Here is a 16,193-nt window from a genome sequence, read left to right as displayed (position 1 = left end):
TAACAGATTTACAATTATATATGTATGTGTGGACTTCTTAGCATTTTTTTTAAGATTTTATTTTTAAGTATCTCTACACCCAGTGTGGGGCTTAAATTCACAACCTTGAGATCAAGAGTCACACACTCAACCAACTGAGCTGCTCAGGTGCCCCTTAGCATTTTTCTTTACTGGGAATCAAGATGTTTCTTTTGAGTCCTGAAATATTTTCACAGGCCTTGATTTGAATTTCCTTGGTTTTGATGATCCTCACAGCTGATTTTTACCCCTTGCTACATCTTTCAGTTGCTTTGATCTGGTTATCAGGGTAACTTTCCAGATTCACTCTAGCTTTGTTCCTTGATTCAGTGTCTTCATCTGCAAAATTAAAAGCCCCAGCACTTGCTGCCTTGCCTGGGAATCCCAAGCATTGTTGAGAGGGCACAGGGAGTGGACACACAGCATGCCCTCATTATTGTGTCCCTTACTGAGATGCCTTGTAGCCCAGGCTGGCTGCTGTACTAGGGACTGCCCTGGGCTGTTGTCCTGGGCTTTGGACTCTTTTCTTCAGGTTTCTTCTATACTCTCTTTGGCTTGCAACTCAGTGAAGGACTCACATGGCAAGGTCTGGCTCTGATTTGAGCACTTAGGTAATCCTTAGAAGCATTTCGCCCATCTGTCAAAGATAGATCTGTACAGTGGGGCCCAGGAAGTCTGCTAGTTAAATGAAATGTAATTTAAACTCAGTAGCCAGAGTGATTTTTTTCTAAATGGAACTTGAGTAATGGTTCCCCATCCCAAAAAGAGTAAAAGCCAAGGTCATCTAAGTAGTCTACAAGATCCTCCAGGATTTGGCTTCCCATTGGTCCTCTGACATCCTCTCTGACCTTTTTCCCCCTCACTCCTTCCACTTCAGCCACACAGGCCTCCTGGTTGCCTGTGCCAGACGGGCACCTGCCTCACTTGCTGACCCTCTGCTTGGGACACTGTCCCCAGATATCTGCATGACTGGTCCTCTCACCTCCTCAAGTCTTTGCTTACTTGTCTGCTTTGCAGTAGTGCCTTTCTTGATCACCTGAGAAAACAGCCTTATCCCCATTGCCTCTGTCCCCCTTCCCTGCTCTATTGTTTGGTTTACCACTTCTCCCCATCTAATATAATATACGTGTGCTTATTTATTTCATTTACTGTCTGTATCATACCATTAGAGTGTAAGTGCCATGAGGGCAGAGATGTTTTTGTTTTGTTTAGACTTAGTAAATATCTGTAAGATGAATGAATACTGTGGGGCAGGTCATTACATTCTGTTCAACCCATTCACTAAGCATCAGTTAGATACTGGGTAGTGGTAGAGCTATAATAGTCTGTCCTCACGGACCCAGCCTCTAAGGATGTTACAGTCTAGTGTCAAGATAGGAGTGTATGTAACCAACTGTAACAAGATAGCACAAGGTAAGTAACACAGACAGAGCTCTAAGTCTAGATAAGATGCTGTTGGAGCAGTAAAGAAATGATTCTATTAACAATAACCTCAGCGGGGGGAGAGCACTTAAATTGGGTCTTGGAGGATGAAAAGAAGCTTCTGCAGGTAGAAGATTAGAGGGCGTGCTCGCTTCGGCAGCACATATACTACAAGGTTAGAGGGCATTAGTAAGTTAAAGAATGGAACTTGGAGGGCAAGGCACTGACAGGTGGTAGGGTGATTTGGGTTGGGGGGAAGGCAAGTAAAGAGAAGTGGGGCCTTGCCTGGAGCTGCATGAAGAAGGGTGTCAGTGAGAAGCAAGGGATATAGCATGTGGTTTGGAAAGCTCTTTCTAGTGGTAGTATAGAGGCTGGATGACAGAGAAATGGTGGGGATAACTGACGAGGATGTGGGGAAGCCAGTAGAGACTCTTGCTAAGATCTAGGCAGACCAGATAGTGATAGTGGAGTGAAAGAAGAAGTGGGTGGATGTGGTGGAGACTGTCAACATACAATCAAGAAAATTCGCTGACAATTTGTTATGAGCACAAGGAAAGAGGTGAAGATAACTCCAAGTCTAGGGGTTTAGCTTGAGGGTGAGCTCTTTAAGGGCATGTAGTATCATGTACCTAGCCAGACAGCAAAGGGTAATTTTTTGTCACAACTGGGCCATCAGGCTCTGTCCTGGACTCTGGTGAGGCACAGAAATATAGACATGTTCATAGTCTAGTGGGGGGGGGGCAGATCTCTTACCATGTAGCATGAGAAGTTCAGTGATAGAGTTTTTTTTTAAGATTTATTTTTATTTATTTATGATAGACAGAGAGAGAGAGAGAGAGAGAGAGACAGGCAGAGGGAGAAGCAGGCTCCACACCAGGAGCCCAACGCGGGACTCGATCCCGGGTCTCCAGGATCATGCCCTGGTCCAAAGGCAGGCGCCAAACCGCTGAGCCACCCAGGGATCCTCCAGTGATAGAGTTAAATGCAGGGTGCTATGAAGAGTGGCGAACAGAAGAGGGATGCCTGACTTACTGGACATGCAGGTCAAGGGGGATTTATTCGTCCTTGTCAACTTTCTGTCTCCATAGGACCTCATACAGTGCTTTAGGCACAGGAAATATAGGAATTGATACGCACTGAACTCCATTAATAGAGAAGATGGGATGAGGAGGGTATTTGTGAGTGCGTGTGTTGGGTGGATGGTCAGGACCGAAGATGAGGAGTTGCTTTGGACATGTCGAGTGGAGGTGCCAGAGAGTCATAGTTGTGAAGATCTGCAGCAGGTAGTTATCCTTCCAGATTTGGAGTCTGAGGGAGAGCTAAAAACTGGCGATGAAACTGAGAACTGACAGTATAAGGTGAGAGGCAAGAAAGTATAAACTGCATAGCCGGTCAACAGCGGAAAGAGTGCGCTGTGGGTGGAGAGGTTGTCAGAGGCTCTGTGGAGGAGGTAGGGCTTGAGCCAAGCCCTCAAAGACGGGTAGTCTGTGGATAGGCCCAGATGAGAGGGGAGGGTGATCCAAGTTGTAGCAATGCATGGGGCAGGACAAAAGCCACAGAGATCTGTGGTAGGATTGAGTCGAAGGGAGCCTGGGGGATGGTGGAGGAGATCAGTTTGATGGAATGAGCTGTTGTTGGGAAGGAGGTGTTGAGCCTTTGTTGACCTGAATTCTTTCCCATCCCAACTTGTGCTGCCTTCACAGAGTAGGGAGTAGGCCAAAACCCTTTGAGGAGGCTGCTGAGGGACATTTTAAGTTCTATGCTCTGCTGTTTTGTCTGGTTTAGAAAATGCTTGTCAATTTTTAATGTCTGTCCGTGAAATTCATACTGATATATAAGCTTAGGAAAGGTTTGTCTTTAAGGAGTTAAAAAAAATGACTCAAAGGGGCCCCTGGGTGGCTCAGTCGGTTGGGAGTCTGCCTTTGGCTCAGGTTGTGATCTCAGGGTCCTGGGATCAAGTCCCATATCAGGCTCCCTGCTCAGCAGGGAGTCTGCTTCTCCCTCTCCCTCTGTGCTCTCTCTCTCTCAAATACATAAAATCTTTAAAAAAGTGATCCATAGATGAAATGCATCTCTCATAGAAATGAAATTGGCCACTCAGTTTTAAATCCCATGGCTATACAACCTCTTGGGTCATCTATAGAAGTTAAATCAGGCATCAAACTAAAGGCCTCCTGTCATCTCTTTCTGCTTACTCTTGGGTCACATATGTAACACTGAGGTCACTCAAGTAGTCTGTAATTCTGACAAATTCATTCAAGGTAGCCTGGATACTGTTCATTCAGGCCAACATTACCCATTCTTTTGTATTGTCTTAAAAACAAAACAAGCAACCCTAGCCGGTGCAAACCCTCGCCCTGCAGATTGCTGTGCCGTGGGAGTACTGTGCACAGTTTTCTTCCCTTGAGCCTGTCATCCACAAGAGTACTTTGTGCTCTGGTAAATGCCCTAGGGGAGTGGCATTTTAAGTTTTAGATTCCACTGTAGCTTTTGTCGAGAAGATAATTATGGCCAAAGCCCTGGGGGCAGCTTCTTCCCTCTGTTCAGGCGGAGGCTGGTTTCAGAGGACTTGTGGAACTACCAATCTACTTCTGTAGAAAGTTAAGAAATAGAATATTTGAGGGGTGCCTGGGTGGCTCAAATGGTGAAGCATCTGCCTTGGGTTCAGGTCATGATCTTCAGGTCCTGGGATTGAGCCCCATGTTGGGCTCAGCAGGGAGCCTGCTTCTACCTCTCCCTCTGCCTCTGCCCATGCTGGTGCTCTCTCTCTCTCCCTCTTCCTCTCTTGAATAAATAAATAAATAAATTTGAAAAAATAAATAGAATATTTGAGTATCTGTCACACACACACAGACGTGCACTCGCACCCTCAAACTCCTTTCAACATGAGCTTGAAGCTGAAGGTAGAATAGGTTTTCATGAGTATGATGATAAAAGCCTCTCACCAAGGATGATGGAATCTGGAAAGTGGTGACATTAAGAAGCCATTGTTCTCAGTCCTGCTTTCTTGTTACATAAGAAAAACCCTAATTTGAACAAAAATATTTTTCAAAGATTTTATTTCATGAAAAATGTATGTATGAGGGGTGCCTGGGTGGCTCAATGGTTGAGCGTCTGCCTTTGATTCAGGTCGTTATCCCAGGGTCCTGGGATGGAGTCCCTCATTGGGCTCCCCGCAGGGAGCCTGCTTCTCCTTCTGCCTATGTCTTTTCCTCTCTCTCTGTCTCTCATGAATAAATAAATAAAATCTTAAAAAAGAAAAACACATGTATGAATAAATTAGTCATTATATAAGCTACAGAAGCTACATTAAGGGCATTTGCCCCTCTGTTTGAATCAGATACGTTACAAATAAGAAAATTAGCCATTGTTACAATTTTCAGTCCTTTACTTAAAAATCACTGGTGACCTATAAATTAACGTGTTATTTATACATTAGAGAAATTTCTGCCAATACATCAGGAACATGGTCAATTATGTCTCTTTTTCATTTTTGTCTTTGTTCCTTAGAAAAAAGCTAAGGGTTCTATCAGGACTTGGCGTTAAAATTTTCCTGGCAAAATTTCCATGCCAAGGAAGTATTGAAGCAAGTATGATCAGAACAGATATTTTAAGCAAATTCTGTTTTCTGCCACCAGTTCAGTTAAAGGGTCATTAAATCCTTCTTCTAAAACTTATTAGCAAGAAAATATAGATATCACATGAGGAGATTAGGTAGCATTCTAATTAAATTTGTATTAAGGCAGATTAAGAAATGGCTCATCCTACTGATTGTAAACCAAAACTAGGATTGAGCTTTATATTTAGATTTCCTTTTGTAGTCCCCTGGGTATGTCACATAGATGTTTCCTTTTTTTTTTTTTTTTTTTGGCTTGAGATTTTGTATTCTGCATTTTGGGGCCTCCTTACCCCCACTACATAGATGTTTCCTATCCAAAGAAACTAGTTGTCACTGGATTTCTTTTTGTCCAGTCACCACCACAGGCAATAGGACTCTGTACAGTGGCAAGGGAGGGGAAGGAACCGGAGGTTAATTGGAAAGGGATCAGGGCACCTGGGTGGCTCAGTGGTTGAGCATCTCCCTTCAGCTCAGGGTGTGATCCCAGGGTCCTGGGATTGAGTCCCTCCTCAGGCACCCCACAGGGAGCCTGCTTCTCCCTCTGCCTATGTCTCTGCCTCTCTCTCTCTGTCTCTTATAAATAAAATCTTTTTTAAAAATTGGAAAGGATATTTACATCAGGATTAGGAGGGCTTCTGAGGGCTGCATCTGTGTGATACTGCTATTGTTTGAGTTCTGTTATGCCAGATAACCCATCTGAATTCTTCATGACACTGATTGATGTCAGTGATTGAATTGAATTGAGTAAGAGTGATGAGAGAGGCCACCTTGCCTTGTTCCTGATCTCAGGGGGCGTTGGCTCAGCCTCCCATCTCGCACCATTTATGTAAATGCTAGCTGTGGGGTTTTGGTAGATGCTCTTTATTCAGTTGAAGGAGTTCCACTTCATTCCTGTTTGGGGGGTTGGTGGGGGTGGGAGTTTTTTACCCCTTGAATGAATGTTGAGTTTTGTCAAGTGCTTTTTCTGCACTGATTGATATTATCTTGTGATGTTTCTTTTTAGACTATTAATGTTGTGGGTCACATTGATTGATTTTTGAATATTTAACCAACCTTGCATCCCTGGGATGAATTCCATGGTCTATGGTGCTTTAAAAATATTGCTGAACTTTATTTGCTAATATTTTGTTAAAATTTTGTGCATCTATATTCATGAGGGCTGTTGGTCTGCAGTTTTCTTTTTTAAGACTCTGTTTGTCTGGCTTCAGGGCTGGGGTAATAGTGACTTCATAAAATGAGTTTGACGGCTATCCTTCCTTTCATTTTCTCTAAGGGACTATAAAGAATTGGTATTGCCTCTTCCTGAAATATTTGATAGCATTCTCCAGCAAATATAGGCCTGGAGATTTCTTTTTCACGAGTTTTAAATTTAGAAATTCAATTTCCCTAATAGTTATAAGGCTACTCAAATGGTCCGTTTCCTACTGGGTAAGTTGTGGTAGTTCTTGTTTTCGGGAGAGAGTTGGTTCATTTCACATCTAATTATCAAACTTATATGTGTAGAGTTGTACAGAGTATTGCTTTATCATCTTTTTTTTATAATAAATTTATTTTTTATTGGTGTTCAATTTACCAACATACAGAATAACACCCAGTGCTCATCCCGTCAAGTGCCCCCCTCAGTGCCCGTCACCCATTCACCCCCACCCCCCGCCCTCCTCCCCTTCCACCACCCCTAGTTAGTTTCCCAGAGTTAGGAGTCTTTATGTTCTTTCTCCCTTTCTGATATTTCCTCTTTTTGCTATCTCCAGGGGCTGTTATGATATCCCCTGTTTGGCTCCTGATATTGGTAATTCGTGTCTTCTCTCTTTTTTTTCTGTCAATCTCGCTAGAGGTTTGATAATTTTATTGATCTTACCAAAATGCCATCTGTTTCTTTGCATCACCTTCAGCCACCCAGGAATCTCCAGATCAGCTACTTCCTTTTTTTCAATTCTTGTCTCTCCATTCTACATTGCATAGTTAACATTTTGTTTCATTTGCAATTACCCATTCCAGTGGCCTTTCCTGCTCTCTTCTGTTTCTTGGCAGGCTCTCCATTACTGTTTACCCTCCTTTTCAGCCTGGCTTTTGAAAGGTGACCACATCTTACTGGTATCTCTAGAAAGTTTAATTTTTACCAAGACTGGCTTGTATTTTCATTGCACAAAGCAACTGTGAGTTCTAAGTAGAACCATTAAGGGTACATTGTAGAAAACTTGCCTAATCAAAAATGAAAAGAATTGGGTAACTGTCAACTTAGAAGATATGTGAGTGTACAACACCATGATATACTGGAAAGTATACCACACTTGGCTGTACAGTACTTGGTTCAAGTCCTGGCTCTGCCACTTACAATCTCAAGTATAGGCAAGGTTGCTGTATATTGTTCAGTTTTGCCCAATAAGTAAGGCCTTGTGAAGTCACCAGGTAGATCCAGGAGGATCTTGAAATAGCGCAAAGCTCCCCAAAACTGGCTATGCCCCACTTGTCATCACTTGCAAGTGGCAGAATTGGCCCAGGTTGCTGCCTTTTGGCCTTATTTTCACTCTACCCAGCATGGTCCAGCCAGATGATTCACTGTCACAGGAACAGTCCTCCCTTGAACATTGCCATTTCTGTAGCTGTGCTTCTGGAATCTTCTCTACCTAGAAAATTCTCTACGGTTTTCTCTCTCAGTTTGAATTCTTACCACTCTCCAGGACTAGATCAAGTGCTCCTTGCCCAGCTAAGTCTTCTCTGACCATCCCAGCTCAAACTGATGGTCCCTCTGAACTCCAGTAGGAATCACTACCAGTGCCATCAACTGAACCCTTCAGTAGCTTTATCTCTGGACATCATAAGGGTTAGGAATGCAGGCTCTTCTCAAGGCACATCTGGGCTTCAATCTTGGCTTTGCCATTTCCTAGATACATGCCCTTAGACAACTGGCTTCATCTCCCTGAAACTTAGTGACCTCTTCTGCAAAATGAGATCACCTCTGCCTGACAGGGCTGTTGTGAGGATCAAATAAAATGTCTTAAAAGCTATTAAGTTCCAAATAAACATAAAGGATATTTTTAATGTAATAATAATTAAAAGTCAAGGTTAGATGACAAAATATTCATAAAATAATGTTATGATAGGAGAATTAGAAGCATACCTGGCTGGCTCAGTTGATAGAACATGTGACTCGATCTTGGGATTTTAACATTGAGCCTCTCATTGGGGATAGAGACTACACAAAAACATTAAAAAAAAAAAACATTGTTAGGAGAATTGCAAAACTATAAGTAAAGTAAGAAAGATCCCTGTGTGCATGTGTGTGTGTGTGTGTCTCTTCACAAATACATATGTAAAAAGAGTGGGAAGACATGCTTTATAGAGACGCCTGGGTGGCTCAGCGGTTGAACATCTGCCTTTGGCTCAGGGCGTGATCCCAGGTCTGGGGATTGAGTCTTGCATCGGGCTCCCTGCAGAGGAGCCTGCTTCTCCCTCTGGCTATGTCCCTGCCTCTCTCTCTGTCTTTCATGAATAAATAAATAAAACATTTTTTTAAAAAGGAAGATATGCTTCATAATGTGACTCTGATGATGGTTAGTTCTGAGTGATGGCTAATCATTGGTTTTTATTTTCTTTTCTATAATTTTCATTTTTAGGATAAGAATGTAATATGTTTAGAACTAGAAAACATTTTTAAAAAATATTTTATTTATTTATTCATGATAGGGAGAGAGAGAGAGAGAGAGAGAGAGAGAGAGAGAGAGAGAGGTAGTGACACAGGCAGAGGGAGAAGCAGGCTCCATGCAGGGAGCCCGATGTGGGACTTGATCCCAGGACTCCAGGATCGCGCCCTGGGCCAAAGGCAGGAGCCAAACCACTGAGCCACCCAGGGATCCCTAGAAAACATTTTTTAAAAAAGATTTTTATTTATTTATTCATGAGAGACACACACAGAGAGAGAGAGAGGCACAGACACAGGCAGAGGAAGAAGTAGGCCACATGCAGGGAACCCAATGTGGGACTTGATCCTGGGTCTCCAGGATCACACCCTGGGCTGAAGGCAGGCGCTAAACCGCTGAGCCACCCGGGCTGCCCATAAAACATTTTTTAAAAAGAAAAATCAAGCGTGATGTTATGTTACATTTAGTTATTCATATATACTCTACCATACTTCAGAACAAGTTTAAAGTACCATATAATATAGTAAAGTAAAAATGGAATATAAAACAAAATGAAGCAAAGGAGAAAATGAGAGTAGGAAAGATAGTATTAGTGATGCTGTTAAACATTTATCATCACCATCTTGTATTTATCTTATGTGTTTTTCTTTTTTTTTTTTAAAGAAAGAATGTGGGGCAGCCTGGGTGGCCCAGTGGTTTAGCTCCGCCTTCAGCTCAGGGAGTGATCCTGGAGACCCAGGATCCAGTCCTGCATTGGGCTCCCTGCATGGAGCCTGCTTCTCCTTCTGCCTGTGTCTCTGCCTCTTTCTCTGTCTCTGTGTCTCTCATGAATAAATAAATAAAATCTTTTAAAAAAAGAAAGAATGTGTTAGTCTATCTCTTTTTTTTATTTTTTATTTATTTTTATTTTTTTTTAGTCTATCTCTTAATTGTGAGTTTAATAGCTAAGATTAACTTTGTAAAAGAAAGCATTTTATCACTCAATGTCATGATGTTAAAATGATACATAAAGAAGAATTTTCTGCCAGTTTTTTTTTAAGATTTTATTTATTTATTCATGAGAGTCACAGAGAGAGAGAGAGAGAGAGAGAGAGAGAGAGAGGCAGAGACACAGGCAGAGGGAAAAGCAGGCTCCATGCAGGAAGCCCAATGCAGGACTCAATCCCGAGACTCTGGGATCACGCCCTGAGCCAAAAGTAGACGTTCAACCACTGAGCCACCCAAGTGTCCCTTTCTGCTAGTTTTTAATGTGTTAGAGATTCTGATTATTTTATTTTTGGCACAGTAGAGAGCCCCAAGAAAGGATGGTTGCTATTATCTATATTATACTTGTATAGTAACTTATGAGTTACAAATATATATATATTTGGTTAGTGTTGGCTTTACTTATCTGTTTTGATTAAGTTGAGTGGAGAGACAAGACTGGAGTAAAGAAACAAGCCTGAATGGAGTGAAGTTCTTACCCTGGGCCTGCCATTCATTAGCTAGGCCTTACCTCCTTAGAAATTGAGGGGGCCTGGACAAGAAGATCTATCTAGAGTTTAGCAAAATTATAGTTTCATTTATTGAGGAATGTACATTTCCATTGATCATTCTATTTAACAATATCTACTGTATGTGAGTTGACCTGTGTAATAAAATGTTCCTCTTAGATTTCTATGACATTAACATAATTTACATGTCTTTCATTCACAGAGAGACCTCTCTCCCCCAAGGCTGTCAAAGGATTTGAAACAACTCCACTTACCAAGAACTATTATACTGTGGTGAGTGTTCAGATCATAACCAAAAAGTTTCTTGACTGTATGGAAACTTTTCAGTGGCTGAGCCACTGATGTGTCGAGTAACACTTATGGGAGACTGGGTAAAGTATTGCAAAGGTCTCATGTCAGCTGCGCTACAGTAAAGCTCTTCTGCTTGTAGGCCTCTTACAGATGTCTAGAAGTTTTAGATTCACCATACTGAAAAATTCAAAGATGGTACAGTGATTCTGAGCAAGGCCTATTGAACAGTGCCAAAAGAGAAATTGGTCCATAGGTAGGCATCATGGGGAAATTCAGCAGTAGATATAGCTTTACCAAATATTTAGAAGGTGAATTCCCAGGTTCCTCTAAGCAGTAAGTTTTAAGTGATTGCATACTGTGATTTTATTTTAGAATAAATCAATCCATTATGATGTCCTCTGAAATATGATCAACTTTGTGTTCGAGGAGAGCCTGAAGGGAAGACTGCCCTTTGGCAAAAAGCAAGGAATTAAATGGCTCTGGCTTGAACACAGATATGTCAAAATCTATTAGCTATAAATAGGGCATGTGCAATATTCAAAATAAGTTCTCATTTGAAAAAAATCATATTATTCTCCTCAATCTTCTCTCTGCTTTCTTTCATATCTACTTTCCAGACTTAGCCCAGTCACTAATGAAAAGGTCAAGTCATCATAACCTCTAAGTTTTCCTGTCTGATAGCTTTGTCATCATCCTCCACCTCAGCTGAAATAGTGTCACTTTTCCCCCAATATTGGATATGCATTTGGACTGCATACTGCTTTCATTTTGTGCATGGATAGTTTTTAAACATCTCTATACATTGCGTTTCAGAAAACAGATTTGCACTCTTCAGTGAATCTGCTCCATAATGATGACGTGGGCGGGCGATAGTTGGCATGAAAACTCAGGAAGTAGCTTCATAGGTGACATGGAAAATAATCATAGGGGACAATTTTGTCACTATTTTTCTTCTTACATTTACACTATTTTCCTCTTACATTGGGTTAAAATCTATTACCCAACAGAGCTGGGCTCCCTTCTCCCTTCCTCGTGATCATTTCTTTTAGCCTCCAAGTGACCCCAGTGATTTAATTTTTTAAGACATTATCTATCTATCTATCTATCTATCTATCTATCTATCTATCTATCTATCTATCTATCTATCTATTTGAGAGAGAGAGAGAGAGCATGCACAGGCCTGGGGAGGGGTAGAGGTGGTGGGAGAGGGTGAGGGAGAGAATCTCAAGCAGATTCTGCACTGAGTGCAGGGCCCAACAGGGACTCCATCTCACAACCCTAAGATTATGGCCTGAGCCCAAACCAAGAGTGTGACACTTAGCTGAGCCACCCAGGCACCCTACCTCAGTGATTTAATTTTTTAAAAAGATTTATTCATTATTTTAGAGAGAGAGAGCATGCACACACACACCCATTTGCACAAGTGGGGGGAGGGGCAGAGGGAGAGAGAGAAGTAAACTTCCCAGTAAGCATAGAGCCCGACCCAGGGCTTGATCCCATGACCCTGAGATCATGACTTAGGCCAAAATCAAGAATCGGACCCTTAAACGATGGAGCTACCCAGGTGCCCCTCCACAAGTGACTTAATTTTTAAAGAAAAGATGCAGTCAAATGAGGGATGAAAATGCTACCATAGCTTCTTTTCCCTGTGGATTTGGAGTATACCATCGAGCTGCTTTGGAGTTGTCTCTGCTTCTGTGGATTCTATCAATTTATTTATTTATTTTAGTTTTTATTTAAATTCCAGTGAGTTAACATATGGTGTGCTATTAGTTTCAGGTGTACAATTTAGTGATTCAACACTTCTGTACATCAGCTGGTGCTCATCACAAGTGCCCTCCTTAATCCCCATCATCTGTTTCACCCATCCTCTCCCCGCCCCGCCCCGGGAAGCCTCAGTTTGTTCTCTGTGGTCAAGTCTGTTTCTTGGCTTGCCTCTCTCTCTCTCTTTTTTTACTTTCCTCATTTGTTTTATTTCTTCAATTTCACGTATGAGTGAAATCAGATGGTACTTGTCTTTCTCTGACTGACGTATTTAACTTAGCATAATTACTCTCCAGCTCCGTCCATGATGTTGCAAATGGCAAGATTTCATTCTTTTTTTGTGGCTAATATTCCTGTGTGTGTGTGTGTGTGTGTGTGTGTGTGTGTATCTCAAAAAGTTAAAAATAGAACTACTTTATGATCCAGCAACCACACTACTGGGTATTTACCCAAAGAATACAAAAAACACTAATTCAAAGGGATACATGCACCCCTATTTTTATAGCAGCATTATTTACAATAGCCAGGGTATGGAAGCAGCCCAAGTGTGCACTGATGGATGAATGGATAAAGAAAAGGTGGTATATACATAAATGATTCTGCTGATTTAAAATGTTGTTGGGATTATCCAAGGCACATTAACCTCTGTGATTCTTATGGGCCTATGTAAACCGTATATATACTTATACACAAATTCTGGATGTCCTGCAATTTATATCTCCCAGTTCCTATTGGAGTTCGTGTGCATTACTTCTAGTTCCCTGCTGCTATATAAACAGTTCTGCAGTGAAGATCTTATCATAGGACGTTGGCAAAGTATATGAAGATCTATAGAGTAGATTCCTAGAAATTAAATTTTCCAAAGGCCTGAGAACCAGGAGAGCCAATGGTGTAAGTTCTAGTCTGAGGGTAGGAGAAGACTGATGTTTCAGCTCAAGAAGTCAGGCAGAGAGAATGATTCCCCTTCCCTCTCCCTTTTTGTTCTATTCAGGCCCTCAACAGATTGGGTGATGCCCACTCACATTGGGGGTGGGCAGTCTGCTTTAATCACTACCAATTCAAGGGCTCATGTTACCTGAAAATGACCCTACAGACACACCCAGAAATAACGTTTAAGCCAGGTACCTTGTGACCCAGTGAGGTTGATATGTAAAATGACATGTAAAATTAACCATCACATCCTAAAAACATGGGAAGGAGACCTCTTGGATTTGCAAGTCTGTAGATATTGTGTCCCCCTTTTCAAGTTTCCAAGGGATCATCTTCTGATTCCTGCCCTACTCAGGCTTTGATGCAATTTGGGTAGCACATCTGATTTGAAATGTAACTCGATGTTATGTGCTAGGAAGTATTTATTTTATTTTATTTTTTTTTGGAAGTATTTAAAAATAAAGAACAACAGCAACAATTGGAACAAGAAAGGAAAATGGTAATGTGAGAGGAGGGTTGTTAATGAGCTTGACTGTGGTGATCATTTCGCAAGGTGTACTTCTATCAAAATATCAAGTTATATACCTCCAATATATATACTTCTTATTGGTCAGTTGTACCTCAGTAAAACTGAAAAAATAAAGAACAGAAAAAGGAATCCAAGTGGCTTTGTTATCAGGCTTAATTTGCGTTGTGGCACTTAGCTCTTAGCACCCATGGCCTCACTGGGAAGGCGGGGCAGACGTGATAGTGTAAGGCATGTGGCAGAGATGTCACATTATAAAAGTGTCCTAAGATGGGTTCCTTACACTGTGCTTGAGGTCTTGTGCATCAGAAGCCCCCGGGGAGCTTGTTAAACGTACAGGTTATGGGCCCCACACCTGACTTACTCTTCCTGAGAATCTCTGGCCGCAGAGCTCAGGAAACCTGCAGCCCCTTCCTCACCCCTACCACCCCCCACAGGCGATTCTGAAGCTCACTAAACTGAAGTTGGAGAACCCAGCAAGGGAAAGGTTCAGTGGAAGACGAGACTCAGTCATGTCCAGACCTAGATAAGCAGAGAACAGCTGAAAGGGAATTGGGGCAGCGGGACTATACAGGCACATCCGACCAGGCAGGAATGTGCACGCCTGCAGTCCCTCCCCTCAGGTCACAGAGTGGATAGGACTCTCTTCTTCACCCATCAAAATGCCCCTGGGAAGCTGCAGTGCTTTATTCACTGCAACCAGTGTGGCACACGGGAAGAATGCTGTCCTTTGTGCTGCCATATGCAGTGATCCGAACATTCAATTCTGCATGCTAGCATCCATCTGCAGAGGGAGAGATGGTGTCTCCCTACATCCAAACAGGAAAACTCAATCTGTAATGGCCAGCATTATTTATTTTTTTCTCTAGTTTTCTTCTACTTCACGGTTACTTGTGGCAGATGCCTAAAGGGTATGTCTTAAAGAGCCTACACTCAGTAGGAAAGGTGGGGAGTGTGTGGCATGTGACATCACAAAAATCCCAGGAAACCTCCTGTAATATCTGCCCTTACTGCCTGCTTTCTGCTTACTCTATTTATTCTCTTACTCATCTATCTGCCCACTTTCTCCCACCCTGAATTTTCTCTATCTTTCTAGTGCTTTTCAACTCCTTACCCCCCTCTTTTTAATACTTTATTTTATAGAGCAGTTTGGGGTTTGCAGCAAAATTGAGCGGAAGGTACAGAGAGTTCTCATATACCCCCCACAGCCACGCACATGCACAGCCTCACCCACCACCAGCATCTCCCACCAGAGTAGTGTATTTTTGACAACTGAAGAATCTATACTTTCACATCATGATCATCCAAAGTCCATAGTTTACATTAGGGCTCACTCTTGGTCTTGTATATTCTTTGGGTTCGGGCAAATGTATAATGGCATGTATCATCCATCATTATATTATCATACAGAGTATTTTCACTGTCCTAAAAATCCACTGTGCACCTTCCCTTTTTAATTTTTTTAAAGATTTTTTAAAAGATTTTATTTATTTATTCATAGAGACACACAGAGAGAGAGAGAGAGAGAGAGAGAGAGAGAGAGAGGCAGAGACACAGGCAGAGGGAGAAGCAGGCTCCATGCAGAGAGCCTGACGTGGGACTCGATCCAGGGTCTCCAGGATCACGCCCTGGGCTACAGGCGGCGCTAAACCGCTGCGCCACCAGGGCTGCCCTAGAGATTTTACTTATTCATGAGAGACACAGAGAGAGAGGCAGAGACATAGGCAGAGGGAGAAGGAGGCTCCCCACAGGGAGCCCGATGCGGGACTCAATCCTAGGACCCTGGGATCATGACCTGAGCTAAAGGCAAATGCTCAACCACTGAGCCACCCAGGTACCCGCACCTTCCCTTTTTTAATATACCGACCTAAACTACTTTATCCATCCATCCATTTATTCCTTCTCCGTATCCCTGTACTTTTTTTTTCTTACCTACCCATTTCCTGTCTTACTCATCCATATACAGTTGACCTTTGAACAACTCGGAGGTTAGGGTCGCTGACCCCCTGCATAGTAAAAAAATCCATGTATAACCTTCGACTCCCCAAGAACTTTACTGAGACCCTGCTATTTACTGGAAGCTTCACTGATAACATGAAGAGTCGATGAATACATATTTTGCATGTCATATGTGTCATATGCTGCATTCATACAATAAGGTAAGATGGAGAAAAGGAAATGTTATTAAGAAAATCATAAGGAAGAAAAAATACATTTACAGTCCTGTACTGCACTTATTGAAAAGAATTCACGTATAAGTGGACCTGTGCAGTTCAAACCTGTGTTGTTCAGAGGTCAGCTGTTTATCTTCCATCTGAAGGCTGGAGGTCGAGGTGGTGACATCATTTGCATAGTCTGTCAATAGGGAGATAGTGCTGCTTGTTGCATGAAAGCCAGGGACCTGGAGGTGTGAAATCAGTCACTGCATTTGAATGTAAGCATATAAGTCAAATATTACATAAATACAGGAATAGGTCGCCTTTTTAGGT

At 42.2% G+C, this 16,193-nt stretch overlaps 1 protein-coding gene across 8 annotated transcripts in view; it reads left to right on the top strand.

Moving 5' to 3' along the window:
• Window positions 1-16,193, top strand: part of ARHGEF6 (Rac/Cdc42 guanine nucleotide exchange factor 6) — a 101,350-nt gene that overhangs the window by 35,516 nt on the left and 49,641 nt on the right. For all 8 annotated transcript variants that reach the window (XM_041741013.1, XM_041741015.1, XM_041741011.1 and 5 more), the window contains one exon: window positions 10,396-10,466. In XM_041741013.1, the coding sequence (XP_041596947.1) occupies window positions 10,396-10,466 (71 nt within the window). The remainder of the gene's footprint in view (window positions 1-10,395; window positions 10,467-16,193) is intronic.

This window comes from Vulpes lagopus, chromosome X (assembly GCF_018345385.1).
Source record: "Vulpes lagopus strain Blue_001 chromosome X, ASM1834538v1, whole genome shotgun sequence".
Lineage (NCBI taxonomy): Eukaryota > Metazoa > Chordata > Mammalia > Carnivora > Canidae > Vulpes > Vulpes lagopus.
This window is presented reverse-complemented; position numbering and strand designations above follow the sequence as displayed.